Source organism: Equus quagga, chromosome 1 (assembly GCF_021613505.1).
Source record: "Equus quagga isolate Etosha38 chromosome 1, UCLA_HA_Equagga_1.0, whole genome shotgun sequence".
In the NCBI taxonomy this organism is placed as follows: Eukaryota; Metazoa; Chordata; class Mammalia; order Perissodactyla; family Equidae; genus Equus; species Equus quagga.
In genome coordinates, this window is record NC_060267.1 from 2202930 (window position 1) to 2226521 (window position 23592).

At 47.3% G+C, this 23592-nt stretch overlaps 1 protein-coding gene across 1 annotated transcript in view; it reads right to left on the reverse strand.

Moving 5' to 3' along the window:
- Window positions 1–15281: 15281 nt before the first annotated feature.
- Window positions 15282–23592, reverse strand: part of SLC35E3 (solute carrier family 35 member E3) — a 16935-nt gene continuing 8624 nt past the window's right edge. Inside the window, exons 4-5 of the mRNA XM_046678646.1 lie at window positions 22348–22430; window positions 15282–17770 (exon numbers count right to left, since the gene is read on the reverse strand). Coding sequence (XP_046534602.1) covers window positions 17584–17770; window positions 22348–22430 — 270 coding nt within the window. The 3' untranslated portion in view covers window positions 15282–17583. The remainder of the gene's footprint in view (window positions 17771–22347; window positions 22431–23592) is intronic.

Sequence of the window (23592 nt, forward strand, 5' to 3'; positions counted from 1 at the left end):
GAGGAAGATTAGCCCTGAGCTAACATCTGCTGCCAATCCTCCTCTTTTTGCTGAGGAAGACTGGCCCTGAGCTAATATCCATGCCCATCTTCATCTACTTTATATGTGGGATGCCTGCCACAGCATGGCTTGCCAAGCGGTGCCATGTCCACACCCAGGATCCAAACTGGCAAACCCCAGGCCACCAAAGCAGAACATGCGTACTTAACCACTGTGCCACCGGGCCAGCCCTGAGTTTTTCTTTTTTGTAGGGGTGCTTTATAGATCTAAATGCTATTCCCTTCTGTGTTACACGTATGGCCAATGTTATCTCCTAATCTGTCCCTTGCCTTTTAACTTCATTTAAGCATGTTGGACGTGTTATTCAAACATATCAGTCTTGTCACTTTGCTTATGATGTCTTTCACAGTAGAGAACTTTGACACGCTTTCAAATTTATCAGTCTGGATAAATTTGAGGCAAACAACGATATATTCCTTTACGTCTTTTTTTTTCTTTTTGAGGAAGATTGGCCCTGAGCTAACATCCGTGCCCATCTTCCTCTACTTTATATGTGGGACGCCTGCCACAGCAGGGCTTGACAAGCGGTGTGTAGGTCTGCACCCAGGATCCAAACTGGCAAACCCCAGGTCATCGAAGTGGAGCGTGCAAACTTAACCGCTGCACCACAGGGCTGGCCCCTCCTTTATGTCTTTCACATTTAGAGTCTGGTTTAGAATGACTTCTAGTTTCCCAAAGTCATAAACACATTCTCCTATATTTCTTCTGATACATTTAGGGTTCTGTCTTTTATGTGTGGGTCTGTAATCCCTCCAGAATTTATTTCTGTGAATGGTGTTAGGTAGAGAATCTAACTTTATTTTTATTAAAACAAATGATCGATTGTCCCAATGCCATTACTGAATCGTAGTACTTCCCCACCGAGAGGGGATCCATCCTTATTGTACGTCTCGCCCTAACTGGGCTGAACCAGCCCTCTGCGGGAAGAACCCACACCAAGAAAAGGCTGCTGAAATGAGGCGAGTACCCCAGACTTATCTAAGCGAGCAGGATGCGTCCTTAAAATGAAGATTGTAACTTAGTTATTTCAGAGCCTGTCTGGAAGAACACACATACAGGAGTATACAAAAAGGGGAATTAAATAGTAAGAACTGGGTCGTGACTGCCTGGCACAGGAATAATTGATTCATTGGAGAAACACATAAAATTTTCCAGGCCTTTCCGTGGCTTGAAAGGAACAGCTTTCTACATTAGTCCATTCCCTCACCTCTGACTATGCGCCCCTGGGAAACTTTCTGCTGGCCTATCCAGTTTGACGGGTACCTTGATACAAACGGAGGGGATGCCCACAGAGAGGAACTGAGTGTTTCAGGCACATCTACTTTTCTGAATTGAGAAATTGCTATTCTGGTGTACAAATCAGTCCTTTAAGAGACTTTAATTGTGTCGTTTAAATAGCTCAAGCCATACAGTTTCTGAATTTCTAATTCTGTGGTTTTACCTCCAGCGCCTGGTACACAGAAGGTACACAGCACATCTGTTGAATGAACCGATGGCTGAACCATCGCTGCTGTTCTGTCAGGTGAACAAGTTAAATGCTGTGAATCGCAGTCAGTTCTTCCCCATGGGTTACTGTGTAAAGGATTTCTTTCTGCAAAGAGATACAGCCTGTAGCTTGAAGTAGAGTTAATCAGGTTTAAGGCAGACCACAAACATCTCATTCGTTCAATCGCTCATTCAGTAAAAATTTGCTAAGTACCTATTAACTATAATGCTAAGCTCTGGGGACTACGATAATTCTTTTTTAAAAGATCACGGTCCTTGTAACTAAGCAACTGGGAGGTAGAGGGGGTTGCAATCCCAAGAGGTTGGACGTTCAATTCCAGCAGGTTGAAAGCCGAGGGGAAACCAAGCTGCTTGGACTCAGAAGTGAGAGGACTAGCAGTCATTAACTGGAGAGGTCCATGGACTTCCAGGGTCCCCTCCAACCAACTGAGGGTCAGGGGTCAAGTATGCAGTAAAAACCCCACGCCTTTCCAGTAAGGCTGGGGAATCACACAGATGAGCAGACCAGGAACATTTAGGTGCTTTCCAATTTGTTGCTGTAACCAATATAGCTGTGATCAACGTCCCTAGACCAAAATCCTTGTGCACATCTTAACTTCCTCAGGATCAACTGCTGCAAGGGGATTCTCTGGGTCCAGGAGAGGATGAGCCGATTCACCATCCCCAGTCAACCTACGACCTCTGATCAACCTACGATCAATGGAAGAGGGTAATGGGGAAAGATACGGAGGTAGAGGTCTCTAAGAAAATGAAAACGAAACGTCTGCCAATTATATATGTTAAACAATTTCCATTTAACTTTTCATTTCAGAACTGTTTTAGTCAGTTAGAGAAACACGTATGTTACATTTATAGAAACAGGAACTCTCTTCACATCACATTTCAGGGACCACTGGGTCTCGTCTGTTCGTGTGAATATTCCTGTGTGGAGCAGAAGCGCCCTCCAGTGCTTCAGCTCTAAGCTCAAGGTGTGTGGAAGGAAAAGGGCGGCAGAAAAGGTTAAGAAAAAACTAAATAAGATAGGAAAGGAAGACAAAAGGAACAAGCTGGAGTAAGGCAAAGGGTGTAGGAGCTAGATAGCCTCCGGGCACCTGCCCTGCCTGTGCTCATCCCCTTCCTGGGGTAGTTGCCCTGTCTGATATTTTCAGCGCAAACATTTAGCAACTGCAGCTTCCTCTATCATTAGAGGAGGAAATGAAAGAGCACGCACAATTACAGGCTGAGAAGTAATTGCCGGGGCCAAAATGAGAAATCAGCACAGAATGGTTTTTTTAAAAGGAAAATCCACGTGTTGCAACCTGCCTAGTCACTGGACTCTTAGGGCTCCGACCCGCAGACGGTCGTCATTCCTTCCTTGTAGATGGTTCCCTCCCTAGTTTTCTAACTGGTCATTGTGTTGTTAATAAACACAGCAGGGCCCTTCAAACCTCTCTGAAACATCTGAAAATGAATTCAGATTCTGATAAGCAGCATTTCTGCATGTCAAAATGTAAACCACTTGACTAGTGTTTCATTCCTCTCTACCTGTTAGGATCTTCCCTATTTAAGGGAAATCTCTGAACTAAAATTTAATTTAAATACTTTCAAGAGGCTGTGGTTTTAAGATGACAGACAAGGAAGTTTCTCTGTAAGTTTACGATTTAGAAAGCCGAGGGTCGCGGTGGCTCCCTCTAACGACCAGAAAATGCCACAATCTAACTGTGGTTTTGTTTTCAAGCTTAGAGGCTGTCGCCCATTTAAAGACCTTGGTGAGGCTGTTTCCTCTCTCACCACCTCACTTAAAAGTGTCTTCATCGCTGTTCAGTCATTGAAGACATAAACCCAAAAACGCCACATAAAAATAGGAACAAAAATTATAATTTTTAAAAGTAAATCATTGTCTATTTTTAAAGGTAGGGCTGAGGGGGTGGGAGAATCGGGGAAATGTTGGTCAAAGGGTAAAAACCGGCAGTTAGAAGATGAATAAGTTCTGGAGCGTGAGCGCAGAGCACCGTGACTACAGTTAACAACACGGGATTATTGACTTCAGCGTTGCCGAGAGACTAGATCTTAACTGTTCTCCCCACAAAATGAAACGAGAAGTACGTGAGGCGATGGAGACGTTAGCTAACGCTGTGGTGATCATATTGCAATACGTGTGTCAAACCAACACGTTGTACACCTTAAACCTACACAATGTTATCTGCCAATTATAGCTCAATAAAAATGAAAAACAAAAGCAAGCAAAAAAACCCCAACAAAATACAAGACAGACCAATGGACGTTTATTTAAGAGTATCAATTTACTTGATTTGTGATAGGTTTTCTGAATCAGTGGATGTTTAAAAACATTTATTTCTAAAATTTCAGTAAAACTAATATCACTTAAATTGTGGAAATAAATCACTTAAAATTTAAATATCAATTTTAAAAAAGTAAACTAGAGTCTTTATCACAATTAAAAATAAACAAATAAAGTAAAAAAAAAAAAAAAAAAGTAAACCAGGATCTAGAGCAGAACTTTGTCCAGCACAGGAGAAAACAGTCATTTAGCTGGATGGAGAGAGAAATCCTGTGTGGCCAGTCGCACGGGGGTTCTCGAATGACCACTGCAGTCCTCTCAGCCAGGTATCAAAACATCTTAAGCAGGATTTGGCTGTGATCCTTAATTCATACATTTGACAAATATTTATTGACACAGCACAAGGCATCTGAAAGAGAACCTGATCAAAATGCACAAAGTCCTTGCCTTTTCGGAGCTGGCAGTGCAGTGAAGGAGAAAGACCAGAAACAAACATGTAATTGCAAATTGGGATGGAAGGAAAGGAAGGAAAAGAACTGGGCTCTTAAAAGAGACTAACAGGGCATCCGGACACACAGATGCAGATGCAGACTGCCGAGCTCTGCGTGCGTGCGGGCAGTGAGCCACGCAGAGGGTGGGGAGGGCCCTGCAGGCGGAGGGGAACCGACAGACGCTGTGAGTGGCGGTCGCTCAGTGACTCAGGGAGCTGAGGTCTTTGCCACAGTTGGTGGTGTGTTAATATTTCCTTGTTCATAGACGCGTTCTCGCAGGGCAGTTCAGTGTTTGGGATATGGTCATGTCCTCTGCCCTTCAGATCGAGGGTCTGCGATGAAGGCAACGCCTCCCATTTCTTCCCGCTTCTCTGGGTTTAGTACAGGGTGCTGCCTGCCTGCAAAGGACTCATGACCCATGCCACCAACCGAACACAGGACCGCTTCCGAGAGTCTACCGGGTCGGGAAAGTCCTCTTGGTTAGACCGCTTCGCCCAGGGATTTTGTATTCCCAGCATCTGACAGAGCGCCTGCCATCGTCAGTGCTGAATAAACATTTGTGGAAAAGGGAATAAAAGACCAGGTGAAGTAACACAGTCCTCACTACGGTCGTATGTCCGTGTGTCCAGTTAAACCGGACGTTTAATCACTCAATCATTCAACAGATAACCGCTGAACACGTGGGGCGTGCCAGGCACCGTGCCAGTGCTGGGGTACAAAGGTGGGCAGAACAGACAAGCCCCTGCCCGGTGGAGCTGAGAGTCTATCGGGTATTACAAAAGACACAGGAGAAAATCGATCAAGCAGATACTGTATGTTCTTTATCGTCAGGAGACAGAGGGCACAGGCCCATGCCTCGATGGAACCACGTGACTTCCAGAAGCTCAGCGCAGGGCTCCCTGGTGAGAAGCAAGGGTCCACGATGAGGGCTAACGACCAGATGGCGAACCCCTGGACCGCGGTGAGTCTCTTAGTGGGGACGAGGGTTCTGCTGCATTCCAGAGGACAGAGAGCCCCCAATCAGGGAGGACGTCTGACCTCAAGCGCTGGCGATTTTCTGAGCTGGGTCTGATCCTTCAGCCAGTGCCTGGGGGTAGGATTGGGGTGGGCTGAGACGAGCACAGCAGAGACGATTCCACAGAGAGAAGATGGGTGAGATGCTGCTGGATCCACACGAACATCTCAATGTGACATGGGTGGTCTCATTGCTCTGTTTGAGGGAAGGTTGCCCTTTCCCACCCAAGCAGACAGTTAGGTCCCCGTGCCCATGGGCTCTCAGGTGACTCGCTCCTAGAGAGGGAATGACAACCTTCCTGCCGGTCAGCATGGACTTGGCAGTAGGGCGTTGTACTTCTGTAACCTCCTTATCAGACCACCAGGGGCGTCAGGGAAGTCACTCAACGAGCAACCTGTACAGAGGAACTTGTCAGAGCAGACTGTTCAGCTTCACAGCTCTCTGCTCTGTCTATATCTTATTTAGAACAAGACAAAAGCTCCATAAAGAATCAATGCAGGGGCCAGCCCCGTGGCCGAGTGGTTAAGTTTGCGTGCTCCGCTTCGGCGGCCCAGGGTTTCGCCGGTTCGGATCCTGGGCGCTGACATGGCACCGCTCATCAGGCCACGCTGAGGTGGCGTCCCACATGTCACAACTAGAAGGATCCACAACTAAAATATGCAACTATGTACTGGGGGGATTTGGGGAGAAAAAGCAGAAAAAAAAAGAAGATTGGCAACAGTTGTTAGCTCAGGTGCCAATCTTTAAAAAGTGTTCAATTTAGGGGAAAAAAAAGTCAATGCGGCTCAAGGTGAGAGAAATTTTTCAGCGGAATTATTCAGAGAAACTCCTTGTATTCACTCCCAAAGTGACTTAGGTTTATATTGCAATCACAAATCTTATACTTTTAAAAATAATGCTCTTAAGAAATTCAACCTGAATTTTTCTTCCCTCAAACACATTTGCGGCAGCCACAGCTTCGGCCAGGCCTTCCTGCTTCCCCGCTCCGTGTCACGACTGCGCAGTCAGGCCAGGCTGGCCCAGAGTCCGACTCTGTTCCTCTGAATCAGGGCTCTGTCTAAGACAAGCGTCCTTTTCATAGGCTGAGGGCAGCAAACCACATTCCTTCGACCTTAGGTCTGAGGGAGAAAGTTCTCCAAATTAGAGACGCTGGCAGGCTCTCAGAATAGCGTACAGAAATATTTAAATTTTTACTAAAAAGTGTGACTTCGAAAATTATGCATTGAGATTTTAAAACAAAGTTCCAGAACTAATTTAAATAAAGAGAGTAACTGATCTGGGATAACCAGATAGCCTGCATTAGGAATAGTATTAGAAACTAAAAATTGGGGCCAGAGAAGTGGGCCGAAATGTCCCTCCTGGTCACTCCCTCTATGCTTAGCAGGAATCCATATTTCTTTATTAATCCCATTTATTTACTCTTTTAACTCCCCGGGGAAGTTTTGCAAATGGCTTCAGTCCCCTCCTCCTGAGCTGTCCTCCTCAGACTGTGCTTGCACCCTCTCCCGGGCCGGCCCCTTGTCCTGGCTCAGAGTCCAGTCCCCATACCTCTAACCTCACCTGCAGTGACTTCCGAAGCCTCCTCTCAAGGTCACCTGGTCCAATACCTGTACCTTGAAATCTTACCGTTCAATATTATGGTACATTCCCGGCATTAAGTATCTTAATAAAAGACGGTTTACATAAATTTTTATTGTTTTAAGAAATGTATAGAAAGCAAAAACTTTTTCAGTTAAACCTACCAACTACTTATGCTATCATCTCTGCTCATCTTCACTGCTGTGAACGTCCCACAAGTCCTTGGAAAGTGCGTGTGCCCCCTGCTTGGCGCGGGGAGGGCCTCAGGAAGCCCACTACGCACGTTTCCTACCTTCCAGCGCTTGCTCCAGCAATTTCTGATGGAGGTGTGTTAAAAACCTTGGATTTCCTTTTAATCTTAGTGCTATTTATGTTGTTCATGATTGGTTATGTTCTTGGTGGATTGTCCTTTAAGGGAAGAAACCCTCTTTGAGCCTGTTAATACTTTTTCCCTTAAATTCTAATCTGTCTGATACTGATATTACTAGCCTAGATTTTTCTTCTTTTTAGGAAAGTTTCTTACAAAAAGCACCGAGTTAGATTCTGTTTATCTATCTAAAGTCCTCATCTTTAAACACCCATGCTTAACATGGATGCCGGTGTGAGTACTGATATATTTGAACGTAATTGTGACATCTTATTTTGTTTTCCACCTGCTAAACCTTTTCTTTGCTTCTTTTTTCCTCCTTTCCAACTTTCAGTTGAGAAGATTCGAGGGACGGTCTGGACTCGTGCTCCCACACCTGCTCTGATGGAGACCCCACAGCCCCGGCACAAGCACACTTTAACGGGGAGAAGGAGATCCAGCCACTCGTGCGCCGTCCTGCTGCGCCTGCGTGAAGCCCAGAAGTTGTCAGCGGGTGAGCTCTGACCCTTCACCTGTCACCTCTGTTTCTGGCCCATCCAGAATGGAAGGATGACAGACAGGAGGACTGACAGACAGGGAGACTGGGAGGCTGCCGCTGGAGCGGAGCATGAGGAGCTCCTGCAGTTCTCAGTGGGTAATCCAGCCCCGCGTTCCCTCCTGATCGCTCTTCACCCTCCTGCTCCCTCACCCGCCTTCCTAAGGCAGCAGCGAGGCTCAGGGGGACTCTCCAAGGGGACTCACGGCCGCAGGGAGATGCGTTCACTCACCTGCCAAGTATCTGTTCAGCGCCTGGCTCCGTATTTACCAACAAACAGCCCCCCGACCCCTGTGACGCTTACCTTCCGGTGGGGCAGGGGCAGTGAACAATAGACGAGTGCATTAAAATGGTTCCAACAAGAAGTTACAAGTTCTGTGCAAACAAGAAAAAGCAGGGCAGGGTGAGGAGAGTCTAGAGTGCTGGGAAAGAGGGTGAGAGCAGCTGTGGCGGGAGATCAGCCAGGCCTCCCTGAAAAGGTGAGGTTTTTGAGGAAAGACGAGAAGGAAGTGAGAGAGCCACACAGACGATGGGGGAAGGGCTTTCCAGGCAGAGCTGAGCAGACACCCCGGGGTGGGAGCACACCGGGATGTTCGGGAGCGACAGCATGAAGGCCAGTGGCAGAGGCAGAGGCGGCGGCCAAGGGTGAGACAAGATGAGGTCACATGCTACGTGGCCCTGAGGCTGCCACGAGGTTTGGCTTTTCAAGTAAAATGGTGTGCGACTGCAGGGTTCCGAGCAGAGGGGTGACGTGAAGGGACCACTGTGGCTGCTGCACTGAGAACAGACTTTGGAGAGCAAGGGTAAAGTGGGGAGACCCTTAAGGAGGCCTCTGCAATAGCAGGAGAAATGGTACAACGAGTTTGGATTCTGGAGATGTTTGGAAGGTAGAGCCAACCAGCCTGCCAGACTGGACACATAGGCGAGAAAAAGAAACGTCAGTAATGACTCCAAGATTTCCATCTGAGAAAACGATAAGATGATGTTGTGGGAGGAGTGGGTTTGGGGCCCAGGGGAAGATCAGCTCAGTTTTGGGTATGTTTAGTTTGAAGTATCTATCAGACGTTGAGCAGACCACTGGATTAATGAGGTGTACATGAGACGCCCAATCTTATTGCCCCAGGCACTTCGTCCCCCCACTAAGCTCCAAGGCTCTCATGGGCTGGGGAGGTCTGCGAACTCAGAGCGGCTCACAGAAGACCCTGCCCTGAACGAAGTAACCAAGAGGCCAGGCTGAGGCAACCACAGAGTTCCTCACAATCAACTCACCTTGTGGTTCACCCTGGCCACTCCTTCACTTTCTCCCCACAGGGCTGGTGACGGCCCTTCTCCAACTCTTTGTAGACCAGGTTTTTACTTTCACCCCACTGCAGAGTAGTACTTGTGTCAAATACCAAATCCAATGCCTGGTTGCCATAGCAATATCCCTGCTGTAAAAGTCCCCCAACACTTACTCCCAGTTTCTGCACTGACTTTGTTTGAACAGGTAAGGAACCGTTGGTGGCCTGGCGCTGGTGCACAGACCACACCCTGACCCCGCTGCTCTAGAGGACTTTTCTCAGGGGCATGATCCAGCGCTAGTTCATAAACCCTGTGATGGTCATTCTGAGTAAATACCATTTCTAGCAGGTTCCAGATGCTCATCTTGACTTTCTGATTTCTCTAGTCCCTTAAGGCAGTGAAATTCAGACTTCCCACCTGGATGTGCATCTTCACACCAGGAGAGAAGGTGAGACTAAGGTTGGGTTAGAATGGAGATAAACACGATGACATGCAAGAATCCACGATGAGTGGCCACACTTCTCCAGAGCCACACGGGGCTGTGTCAGGGGAAGAGTGGACAGAAGTTGTGGCTCATAGTTTCCTGGGCAACATCCCTGAGTTTCATAACAGGATTCAAGCTTTCTGGAGGTATAAGAGAGTCACAGGCTCGACATCCCCATGAGGAATGTTCTTTGAGTGCAAACACTGGATGTCTTCAGGATGGTCTTTGATTTCCGAAGAATGTTCCTGTGCTTGGTGGAATTCTCCATGCCAGTCATTCCATGATAATAAGCAGACATTTCCTCCAGCACACAGGTCCTCACCAATGTCCACAGCCCTGTGTGTATGGGCACTGGGAAGCCCCTAGTGAAGCCCCACCCTCCTGTGGTTTTATGGAGATCCTGGAGCATTACTGGAGTGAGTTTTTCCTAGGTCCTCTTAATGAATATCTGTAGAACCTTCACACTGATGCCCAGTTCCAAGACCTGGGCATGACCTTGCAGGCATTGGTGACAGTGCTTTCTTCATCCACCAGCTCAACTTGAACTGGGAGAGGTACTAGGGATGAGGTAGTGGCTGAATAAGGTGTAAGACTGTGGCTGAGGGAAGGGGCGGATTGGGTACTTGGGATGACCAAAGTCAGGGGGCACAAAGAGGATGGTGGAGGACCAGGCAGGCTGTCACCCACTCGGCTGGAAAGTTTGCTCCTGGTTGGAGGTGGTTCATTCACCCCAAGCCAGCAACAGCTTCAGGTTTGGACTCTGTCTGTGAGTCCTCATGCCCATCAGACCACTCCCTCTTCCATCCACCTTACCCTCTGGGGTCTGGTTCTCTATGGAATGCAAGGATGGCTGGGGTGAGCAGAGCCACTAGTCTATTTTTGTTTTGAACCAGTTACATTCACTTGTTGCTTCCTGGGTTTTAAAGTCTATCAGACAGATCAAGCCCTCCATTCTTGCCCCTCTTTACCCTCAAATGCTCACTGGCATGCTTTCAGCTGAAGCAGCAATTAAAAGTGGCTCAAACAAATAGCGGTTTACTTTTCATCTAGAACAAGAAGGCTGGAGACATGCAGCTGATGGCACTGTCTTAGCGAGTCTGCAATTTTGGGTCAGGTTCTCTTCTCCTCCCCTTTACCAATTAACACCACTCTAGACATCCACAGCCCCATGCAAGGCAGGAGTAAGGCAGGAACAGGCAGTCCAGCCACATCCATCCCTTTATCCAGAGAGCAAAAGCTCCCTGAGACGCTCAGCAGACTTCCAACTACGTCTCATTGGTGAGACCTCACATGGCCACCCTAACTACAAGGCAACATGGTAAAAGGAGAACTTAGCATTTCAAGCCTCTGAGTGGTGGGGAACAAAGAATAGGAAAGAGTGTTTGGTTAGAAAACCAACTGTGTCTTCCACAGCATTTTTGCCTTTTTTTTCCTGTATAATTTCTTATTGAACTGTATAAAAACATTCTGATTCTAACAAATAGGGCCAATGAGTCACTCCATAATTCTCTAAGAACTCCAGTCCAAAGAGGTTCATCTTGCTTCTAAACTCCAGGCAGAGAAAGAACCTGGAGAGTCTGCCCACTCCTGTAGTAAATCACAGTGTGGAGATGCCAGATCTCCTGAACAGACTGACTGATTTTGAGCCCCCCACCTCCTGGGTAGAGGCCCAGCCATCACTGTCTGTCCCGAACTGCCAGCTCTAATTTTAAATTGAGAAAACAGGAAACTGACGTTTTTGGGAGTGTAAGAACAAACAGGAAAAGGAAAATGAAGACACTTGGTTGATACAGATCATCTGATTTTAAAAGAAAAAATAATCTCTTATGGATAACGAAAAAAATTCAAAAATTCAGAAATGCATATGAACCTGAAACTGCCCTAAAATAATAAAGTCTTTAAAAAAAGAATCCATAATCCTAGCTGGTTAAATAAACACACAGGCCTGTTCTTGCGGCATACATATTTATGAAATATTTATAGTTAAATGGAAAAAATGTGAATTCTATGGTTTGGGTGATGTGCTGTTTTCCAAATTAAAAAGAGCATACATAATAGGGGCCGGCCGAGTGGTTAAGTTCGCACACTCTGCTTCCGCAGCCCAGTGTTTCACGAGTTTGAATCCTGGGCGCGGACATGGCATCACTCACCAGGCCATGCTGAGGCGGCGTCCCACATGCCACAACTAGAGGGACCCACAACTGAAAATACACAACTATGTACTGGGGGGCTTTGGGGAGAAAAAGGAAAAATAAAATCTTTAAAAAAGAGCATAATAAAAAAAATCCCCCAAATAGCCATAAATAGTTGAAATGGCAAGAGTTCACCTCTCAGTGATCTCATATGATTTCACATGCAAAGCAGCTCTGATAAATGAAATATCTTCTAATACAACAAATATGAAAATAAATCACATTTAATGGTTTGCATACAATTTCTAAAAACAGGATCCATGAGTAAAAAAATACACATGAACAAGAAAACAGCTCTTATAAGGGCCAAACAAAATCTTTCTCATTAATTTAACCAAATCTGCTTTCTGGGGCTGGCCCCGTGGCCGACTGGTTGAGTTTGCACACTCTGCTTTGGTGACCCAGGGTTTCGCCGGTTCAAATCCTGGGGGTGGACCTAGCACTGCTCGTCAAGCCATGCTGAGGGGGTGCCTCACAGCACAACCAGAGGGATGTACAACTAGAATATACAGCTATGTACTGAGGGGCTTTGGGGAGAAGGAAAAATAAAATCTTTAAAAAAAATCTGCTTTCAATATAAACACATGAGAAATCATAATTTTAATCTGAAAGAGCAGAATCAGGGGATTTGGGAGATGGAGGGTTACTTGGAAATCATCTGGATCCAAGCCTTTGTTTTATAGACGAAGAAACTGAGAACTAAGCGTCAAGCGACTTGCCCCAAATCAAAGGTTATCCCACCAGTCAATGCAGAGTCTGGACTGAAAGCCATGATGCTGACCTCCAGGCTGGCCCGGTCCCTCTGTGCCACCCGAGTGCCAGACTGAGATGGGCCTTTTTCTAGGCAGGGTTTTCCTTTTTAACCTCGCAGGAATAGAACAAGGAAATGCAGAACCGATCATCACTTAGTGGGCTTGCAAAATTGTTTCTTCAAAGTATGCTGGCAGTTGGCAAAAGTCAATGTAGATTTTAATAGCAAACCATATTTCAAGAATATATTCAGGAGGCAAAAGTAAAACTCCTTTTTGGAGCAAAAGATCATCCATTACAGAAGTATGTGCACTTTTTCCAAGAAAACACAGGATGTTTGGTGCTTCAAGCATTTTAATTCCGTAATAGTCAATTACTCTTACAATAAATCTTCCACGCACACACAAGCCCCTGGTCCACGTCAAGCAACGTGCAGCATTGCTTCCGCATCCTTACCTCTCCCACACCGTCTGCTCAGCCCACCCCAACCTGCTTTTTGCCCCCATCACTCACAGAAACAGCCTGACTGAGGCCAACAAAAAATCTGTCAATAAACACAACGGTTATTTTTCTGTCCATGTCTCAGTTGACTGCTCATTTGTCTACCCTCTCTCCCATCATGTCATCATCCTCATTTTCCTCCTACCTCTTTTGCCTCCTTCTCAGTTTCCTTTGCAGAATTACCCTCCTCTACCAGCACGTGCTGGAGCTCCTCAAGGCTCAGTCGAGGCTGTTTTGCCTTCTGCTCTCCCTGTGCAAGGTCATCCTGGTCTGCTTTCATCCTGGTAGTTTCTCTAGCAACTCAAGTTTTACTTCCACTCCAACTCAAAAGTCTCCTGACTTCCAGACCTGTGTATCTGATTATTTGATTAACATCTTTAATTGGAAACCTGAAAATCACGCTGGCTATGCATGAGCTCCTGATCTCCCCCCATCTCACCTCTCTGCCGGTGTTTCTTATCTCAGAGAACACACCATTCTCTATCAAGTGCGCAAATCAGATACATGTGATTCTTGACTTCACCCCCCCACCCGCCCTCCACTTTCAATCCACCTCAAGTTCAGTTGATTCCGTCTACTAAGTTCTCTTGACTCTATCCACTCTATCATCTCCCCTCCCCACCCCTCTAGCTGCCATCGTACCTCATTAGTGGACTCCCAACTGGTCTCCTAGCCTCTCTTGAGTTCTCGTCCATTTGTTGACTGTGACAATGCTCAGAACACTCCCTCTTGCTCTTACTCAATTATTTTATTTTTTTTTTAAGATTTTATTTTTTTCCTTTTTCTCCCCAAAGCCCCCGGGTACATAGTTGTATATTCTTAGTTGTGGGTCCTTCTAGCTGTGGCATGTGGGACGCTACCTCAGTGTGGTTTGATGAGCAGTGCCATGTCCGCGCCCAGGATTTGAACCAACGAAACACTGGGCCACCTCCAGCAGAGCGCACAAACTTAACCACTCGGCCACGGGGCCAGCCCCTCTTACTCAATTCTTAACATAGCCTACAAGAGTCTACGGTCTGACACCTGCCTGCCTTTCCAGTCTCATATCACAGCACCTCCTCACCTCTAAATGCAGTCTCAACAATCTATCCTTTCTGCAGTTCTTTAAACGCCTCGTAATTCCTCCAACCAATGGGCCTCTGTATGTGCTCTTCCCTCTTCCCAGAATGCAATCCCCTCCCTCTGCTTAGCTGTCTCCTAAACAGCCCTCACATTTCAGCTCAGTCATCCTTCCTCATGGACACCTTCACCAACAGCCAATCCTGGGCCAGATTCTTTTGTCATATAAGTTCTTAGTGGACCATGTTCCTTTAAGGATTTGTCTGAATTTCTGATAAATTTTGTTTTTATTTAATTAACATCTATCTCTTCTGCTAGACAGATGTTTCTTAAGATCATAGGGAACACAGGACTGTCTGTGCATAAAAGGACCATCTTGGGGCCAGCCCCGTGGCAGAGTGGTTGAATTTGTGCGCTCCACTTCGGTGGCCTGGGGTTTCACTGGTTCCGATCCTGGGCGCAGACATGGCACTGCTCATCAGGCCACACTGAGGTGGCATTCCATACAGCACAACCAGAGGCACTCACAACTAGAATTTACAACTCTGTACTGGGGGGGTTTGGGGAGAAGAAAAAAAGAAAGAAAAAAAGAAGATTGGCAACAGATGTTAGCTCAGGTGCCAATCTTTGGGTGGGGGGAAAGGATCGTCTTTGCAGGTACCCAGCACATTCCCTGGAACATAAAACGCACTCAATAAACTCAATTAATTGAGTGAATTAAAGTAACATTGTATCCCTGACGTAGCAGGTATAATCCAGTTCAAGTCTGGGAACAAATGCGAACAGAATCTATCTAATAAATCTCGTCTGCACTCTTGTAATCAGACATTCACCTTTGGCAATCCTGCATCTTTATTCACCCAACAACTGTTTACTGATGGAGTCACTGTGGAGTGCTGGATTAACGTTGGTGCTTTCAAATAAATGTTTTAAAAAACACAATGATTACTGATTTAAAAATACCAAGGTTTAACAAGTATTTTTAAAAATGAAACACAAGAAAGCTTGCTTCACTTCCCAGAGAAAGATTTCTCTTTTATGTTATTTTAAAAGGGAGACGAGGACCTGGTTCACTAGATTCTGCACACTTGGGAGCCGTGCAGCCGGCGTTGGCCAGCCTTGCCGCCGCACGCACACGGACGCGGCCCTTCTCCCAACGGTTCTAAAAGGCAACACGCAAGTACAAACATCAGGTTCTCTTTATTTGTAACGGGTAAAAAGTGAAGTTCGGTCACTTAACAGAGGATAAAGAAACAAGTGCGGCTCCATCGGGAACAGGACAGCGTGTGCCTCCACGGCCCTGCCTTCCGGTCTGTCTCTGTCGTTGGTCCCGGTCAACTGGTGCAGTTTTCCCCAAGAAACTTCCTTTTCAGTGGGAAGAGCATCTTCAGCGCAAGGAATGTGGGTCAGATTCCAGTTCCAGTAGCACATACTTTATCCACTTCCAGGTACGTACCCAGCCTATCTTGCTCCAACCGTTCACTGCCTTCCTACTGACACCATTTGTTACAACCCCCCCCCCCCGCCCCCCACACACACACGCTGCATTTACAGTCGAGAAGAACTTGTACGTGGCACAACCAACACAGCTGTCAGCGCACGGAAGTCACACAATCCTCACTGTGCTGAAATGCTGTCTCCTGCCTTGGGGAAATAATTATATGTTAATTTAAACATACACAGAGAACATTACTTAGACAAACGTTAAGGCCTGAGGCTCATCTGGTGAGACAAATTGCTTCGTACTTCCTAGCACGATAAAATACATCTTTGGAAACTGAGAAGAACCAAAGAAGATTTAAAACAGAAACACAATCACATACAGTAATCATATAACAGAATGATGTGTTGAAATCCCCGTCAAAATAGATTTTCAGTGGCTTTTCATTTCAAACAGGCCAAGACAAAACCCTAAAAGGTGTATTTTATACACATGGCTCTTTGTCCTCTTAAGAGTCGTCTTCTCATTTAAAGCTTACAAATAACATTTAGAAAAAGAAATATTACAAGAGGATTACCTGTCTCAGTCAATTTATCGTGAGAGGTTATCAACAACTGCTTTTTTCTTTTTGAGGAAGATTAGCCCTGAGCTAACTGCTGCCAATCCTCCTCTTTTTGCTGAGGAAGACTGGCCCTGAGCTAACATCTGTGCCCATCTTCCTCTACTGTATATGTGGGACGCCTACCACAGCACGCTTTGCCAAGTGGTGCCACGTCCGCACCCGGGATCCGAACCAGCAAACCCTGGGCTGGCGAAGCGGAACATGGGCACTTAACCGCTGCACCACCGGGCCGCCCCCAGCAACTGCTGTTAATGCTCAAATGTCAAGAAGGTGGAAGGCAGAAGGACGTTCTGCGATTAAACATATGGCACTAAATTTCCTTAAGTGGAAATCATGGATTTCCCTCGTACCCTAATTTTGTAAAATTATCCCTTTAAAAACTCAAGGAACTAGTCAAGTATTGGCTATTTTCCTGCTTCTCTTCCCCCTCTTTCCTCATATTTTCACCAGCTTTCTGCTTAGTGTTGAGACAGCATCTGCCCTGACCTGCTGCGTAAGTGTCCCTCGGCCACCTCAGAAAGGCTGGACAGTCACAGATCCTTCAGTGTCAGAGATGGCTCCGTGGACACCTCAGCCGCAGTGGGGAGCACCAGCAGGGAGGGGGTGCCGAGAAATCTCCGATGTGACCTGCTCAGAGGCCGGAGAACAGCCACCAGGACAGAAAGAAACCTGCTCAGCTCCACCGACGGTCTTCGGGCCATTCAAACACGGAGCTGCCTTGTTTTTAACTCCATTCATCGTTTCTAGAGTTCACTGAGAGCTCAGAAACAAGAGAATACCTACCTGAACTGCAGCTTTTTTACCACGTGTAACTCCTTACAGCAATTTCCTACTAGAAAAAGGTACTTTTAGAAGTGGATTTTGTCTTTTGCTCTTCTTTACTCCACTTTCCTTTCTATAAATGATACTTCATTTCTATAAATAAACAGGAAGTTAAACTAAACCAGCTAAAACAGAAATGGTAGATTTAAATTCTGACTTGAACACTTTGGCAAGATCATACTCTCGCTCACATTGGGGCCCCCCTACGGCAGGGGGGGCAGCCCGTGTGGCCTTCTTCAGAGGACCGTGCACACACATGGCCGCCTCACGGCCGTCGGACAGGCCCACAGCTGCCTCAGCCCCTGCTGCAGAACCGTATCCACGACCTCACTGGTGTGACCACACCGGCCCCCCCCACCCGACTTCATACACTCATCTTTGAAAAGAAGCATGAGCCATTGTTTTAGAGAATTAAGTTTTTTAAAAAAGGTTCTGTAAAAGAGAAAGTCATATTTATGAATAAAATTTCCTTTGTGTTCCTTCTTGCAAACCATCACTCAATGAATTCTGCAGCATTTTTTTCTTCTTTGAAAGTAACTCGTGCACTAAACTTTTTTTATCTTCTTGGGGTGACTTTCTTTTCTCCACAAAAATCTGGTTAAGGACGTTGTATCAATTTACTCTTAGTTCCTTCCTGTTCGCTGAGTTTGAAATGGGTGTAGGCAAGGATGCCGAATAACGTGCACAACATGCCGAGACCCTGATTGACGGACAGCGGGTCCTTAAACAGGACATATCCTCCAAACAGAGTGAGGCAGAACTTGAAGTGGCCGAACATGTTATAGCTGAGGCTCCGATAAGGACGAAAAGGATGACAAGCGGGATGCTACGTTCACACTCACACACGCACACACGCGTGTGAAGCACAGGCTTCCTGTGGCTGAGGAACTGCACGGCCTGAACAGCAGTCCCAGCTAAAGCACACGGGCACTGAGGGAAGCGCCGGGTCAACCCTCGCCTCCTCACGCAGGTTTTCAATCAGCGACAGGAGACTGCCCCGGCTACCCCTGCTGACCTTCAAAGAGAAGAGGCTACAAGGTCAGGCTGGGAAAGGAATTCAGAACAAGGGACAGAGGAGGTATGAGGGACAGCAGTTGACGATGAAGCTTGATGGTGCCCTTCCTAACAAGCGCCCCTCAGCTGAGGGGTGAGGTGTGCAAGGCGCCGGAGAGCCGACTCAGCCCGTATGTCAGGTTTAGGGGGAACAGGGCAAGGGGAGGGAGTGACACTGAGCATGAGCGACACACGGGGCGCTGTGCCGGGCACACACGTGATGCCATTTGGCTGCAGGTCTGCGTGTACCCTCCCTGCGGTCCCACCCTTCCCACTCCACAAGTGTGCAGGCCCGAGGGCTATAGGGACCTGGGATCCAGAGCCCGCAGGCGGCAGGGCTGGAGTGCAGACACAGGCGGGGCTGTGTAACTCCAAAGTTCACGTCCAGGCTAGTGCACGGCCAGGAACTCGCTGCTGAGCACGGGGCCTCCAAATCCCTGTTCCTTTAAGGCACTCAACACACACACACCGTTCCTTTAAAAATGATTTCCTTACACACTGTACACGTGTTTTTTCTACATAAATTAGTACTTTGTTATTTTTCAGATGTTTGATGTGTACCCGTCTACTCTTCCGAAGAATGACACTAGAAACAGCGACTGCTCTGTGCCTCGGTGTTCTCGTCTATATAAACTGGGGACAGAGGACAGCTGCCCACAGGGTTACTGTGAGGATTAACTAGGTGGATACACGCTAAGCCTCCAGCACACAGCCAGCACGATGTGTGTCAGCTGCAGTGACAGTCACCAGGAGCAGGATTTCTGCATAATAAACCTCTGCCAGGTGCTTGACACCTGCTCTCTCAAACCCTCCCAACAGCCCAGCATCGCAGCCCTTCTTTCCCCCACGTCGTAAGGGACGAGGGTGAGGCTGAGAGCTCCACAGCTGGCTCGGGCCCACGGCAGGCAGAGCCAGGCACGCGCTCTCGGACTGTCTGACCTCACGCTCTGGCCCTTTCCTCTGTCCTGGGCCCAACTAAGCACCTGAAGTCCCCTCTGGGCAGGGGAGCATGGCCGTGTCACGGGGACCTGTCCTGATGGAGGGGACTTCCTGAGGGAGGGAGGCCCTTCCAAGGGGGTCGACTCCGGCCATCACAGAACAGCTCCACCTTCAGTCACGAGCATGCCCGAGCACACAGCTCTGAGGCTTCAGCGTCTCTCCTAAGGAGCTCACGATCTGTTAAAGATATTACTAGAGGAAAGGGAAAAGGAAAGCAATTCTGCAAGGGCCGGCCCCTGGCCTAGTGGTTAAGTTTGGCACACTCTGCTTCAGCAGCCTCATTTTGGCTCCCGGACGCGGACCTGCAGCAGTCGTCCGTCAGTGGCCACACTGTGGTGGCGGCTCACATACAAAACAGAGGGAGATGGTTCTTACTCTAGGAAGAGCTAACAGATGTCAGCTCAGGGAGAATCTCCCTCAAGCAAAAAAAAAAAAAAGGAAAATTGGCACAGATGTTACCCAGGGCAAACCTGCTCAAAAAAAGAGACAAAAAACCTTCAGTGCCTCCTTTTGTAAATTTAAAAAAAGGAGCAGTCCACACTGGATATTCCCAATTCCTCTAATTCTCCAGTCTGCCCCGGTCAAGCTTCCCCTCAACTCACTGAAAGCTCTGTCAGAACCGCCGGTACCCTCCCCCTTCCTACCTCTCCATCGGTCTCCCGTCGTCCTCACGCTTGCCGGTCAGTGGCACCGGACACGGGGACCCCTCCGCCTCAGTGGTGGGTGGACTCTCCCTCCGCCCACCTGCTCGCTCCTCCTCTGCCGGCTCCTCTCATCTCCCTGGACTCTCCACCCTGAAGTGACCCCGGACTCACTGCCTGGGCATCTTTTCTTTTTCCCCTTGTTGGCTTGCTCACCTCAGCCAGCCTCACTGCTGCAAACCACATCCACACACTACTGACCCTGGACTCTCTCCAGTGAGACCTCGACCCTGAGCTCTCAGACCTGTTTACCCAAAACTGAGCACCTGCTCTTCCTCCTCAACCTGACTCCCTCAGGCTGTGCTGTCCCGGGTGACGGCACCTCCATCCTCCCAGGTACTCAGGCCGAACCCCGGGAGTCAAGCTTGTTTCCTCTCTTCTTCTCTACAGCCAGTTTGTCGCAAAACCTGGTGGCTCTGCTTGAAAACGTGCCCCAAATCCAATCGCCTCCCACTGCATCCAGCTACCACCCGGTGCACGCCAGCGTCACCTGTGAACTGGATCTGCAGTGGCCTCCCGGAGGTCCCCTTCTCCCTTTGCCTCTTCTAGCCCAGTGGTTCTCGGCCAGGGGCAACTGTGCCACCTGCGCAAGGCCTGGACACACATCTGGTTGTGCCAACTGGGGAAGGAGGGCTACTGGCATCTAGTGGGTAGGGGCCGGGGATGCTGCCAAACCTCCTCCCATGGACAGGACAGGGCTCTGCCACAAAGAACTGTCTGGCCCAACAGGTCAACAGCACTGGGGCTGGGAAAGCCTGCATTAGTCTGTTCTCCACAGCGGCCCAGAGTGATCCTCTGAGAACATGAGTAAAACCAGGCCATGTCTCTGCTCAAAACTCCAACAGCTGCCCGTCATCCTTGGAGTAACAGTCCTGACACAGAAGCTCTTCTCAATCTGGTTCTGCCCCCTCGGAGTCCCAGCACACTCCGCCCTGCATGTCCTGCTCCAGCTGCACAGGCCCCCCCTGCCTGAGACTCCCCCAGCTGTCCCCTCTGCCCGGGATCTTCTTCCTCCCGACCTGCACGGGGCAGCCGCACTTCCCCAGCTCTTTACTCCAGTCCCTTCTGCACAGGCCTTCCTGGCTCCCCCCCATAAAACTGCAACCCTGTCCCCGAGATCTCATATCCTCTTCTCCTCGGCACTTAACACCGTCTAACCCTGCATGAGGACACTTGTTATTTTCCTTGTCTACAGTCTGCTTCCCCACCAGAATTTAAGCCTGTCAGAGCAGAGATTTTCGTCCGTTTGGTTCACTATGCATCCCCAGTGCCTGACATATGACAGACATTCAGTATTGACACATTCATGATGTCAGTGAATGGTTTACAGTGGGCGCTCGATCAGCATCTGTTGACTGAACGAGTGCTCTGAATGAGGGCCCAGACGTGGATGCTGTGACGGAGTGCAGGGTGCACGAGTTCCGGGACGGGACCGCGTGGTTCAAATCTGGCCGCCACGCTGTGAGCTGTATGATCTTAGGTGAGTTACTGAACCTCTCTGCGCCTCCACTTCCTCCTCTGCAGCATAAAACAAGGGGGCCTGCCTCACAGAGCTGCTGTGAGAATTAAAGGGCCCAGGACACACGGTGTTTCCAACAATGCTGGTTTTCTAAGAGACTGCTCTCACTGTTGCTATTTATTCATAGTTGGCAAGCACGTGACACCTGAGTGTTCCCCCGTGCATGTCATTCAGCACACTCGGATGCAGCACGACCTCTCATGTGGGGAGATCCATTCTCTGCATGTGCTCAAGAGTGGAGGCAGAGTGAAATTCGGGCAGAAACCGAATGACAAGCAGAACGTTACAAATGGGCAGTGGAGTTTGATCAGACCTCCAAGGTATGACTTCATTTCTTGATTTAAAGGAAGATTGAGAAAACAGGCACATTCATATCCAAATAAGTACAAAACCATAAAGTCAGAGGTCAATGGTCTGAAATTATCTTTGGTTACCTGGATTAACCATACCTCTACTTTATTACTACAGATAACTGAAAACTGAGCGAAAAACCAAGCGTCCATCCCTTTATTCACTCAACAAATATTTATGTAACCCCACTACGTGCAAACCACAGAGCTCCATCTTATTATTATTTTTTTGGTGAAGAAGATTGGCCCTGAGCTAACATCTGTTACCAATCTTTCTCTTTTTGCTTGAGGAAGATTGTCACTGAGCTAACATCTGTGCCAGTCTTCCTCTATTTTGTATGTGGGATGCCACCAGAGCATGGCTTGATCAACAGTGTGTAGGTCCACGCCAGGGATCCGAACCCGCGAACCACAGGCTGCCAAAGTGGAGTATGTGAACTTAACCACTACACCACTGGGCCAGCTCCTCCATGTTAATTTTGATAAGGGAAAAGGTAACCTATTACTTACAAAAATTCAAAAGCATTCAAGATACAGAAATTTAATATTTCCCCAATTCATATTTCTTTACATTTGTGCAGACTCTAATGTGAAATGAGGTAGTAAAAGGTTAAAAATGACTCTCCCTACTTAATTCAGGCCATGCAATAGTAAGTGTGAGACTCAGATAAGGAAATGAATGTGACAGTTTTGGAAAATATAAAAGACTATGAATTTTTAAGTTATTAGGAAAAGGATACGTGACTGGTGAGGTGTTCCCAATGATCCAATAAATTGATAAGTTCACCATGAAAGCTATTACTCCAGACAGCAGCACCATAAGCTACAAATAAACCAAAAATATCATTAACGCAAAGCAACTGTAATCACTACCATCGTCAGGTAAAAACACATTTCATTAGGCTTTTCGAAAGACTCAAATATCAAGCGTTAAGACAAGATTTAAAAGAGAAAACCAGTTTGGAAGACACCAAGCATTAAGGGTACAGACAATGAATAATATTCAGAAATGTAATTTCGTCTACAAAATTCAATGGAAAATTCTCCAATAATATCCTATCTCTGAATGTGAATTTCCAGGTTCATTTTTTTCTTATCCATCTGAAGAAAAATTATTTTGTAATGATTTATTATAAAAGTGATACATACTCATTATACAAAAATCAGAAAATAAAGATAAGTAAAAAGGATCTAAGGAATTGTTATAATCCCAACCACGCACCACTCTTAGTACCTTGGCACATATCCTTCCAGATGTTTTTCTATTGAATTGCTCACATTTGTTTCTACTTAATCAATAAGCATTCACTGGATATCCAGAACACCAGGCCAGGCCTTGTGAGGAACACAACAGGCTCTTGCCCTTAAAGATCTGAGAAACCACTTGAGGACATAACAAAATTCATGCCAATCATAGCTTACACTTACATAGTGCCAAGAATTATTCTAAATGTTTCCTATATGTTAATTCATTTAATCCTCACAAACAGCCACAAGATAGCAAAATATCATCCCTTTTTACAGACAAGAAAACCGAGCACAGAAAGGGAAAGCAATTTGCTTGAGACACACAGCTAATAAGCAGAAGGGTGAAATTTAAACCCAGAGGGCAATCTGGTCCTGGAGTTCCTGCTCATAACCCACTGTGCTGTGCCACCTCCTAACCACCTGAGAGACGGGGCAACACCACACCTACAGCTCAGGTAATAAAAGAAAAAACATCCTTCACAGGCAAACAGACAATAAGTTCCACGTGATCCTCTAGGCGGGAGACGTCATCTGGGGCTGGGACAGCGAGAAAAGTCTTTGGGTCTCAAATGTACACAGAGATTAAAGAAAGCAGAGAGGGTAGGATTTCCAGCAACAAAGGCAGCACAGCCAAAGCACGGAGCTGAGGATGAAGGCGCGTGCACGGGACAGCGACCTCGGAGCTGAGGCCCAAGGCGCGTGCACGGGACAGCGACCTCGGAGCTGAGGACCAAGGC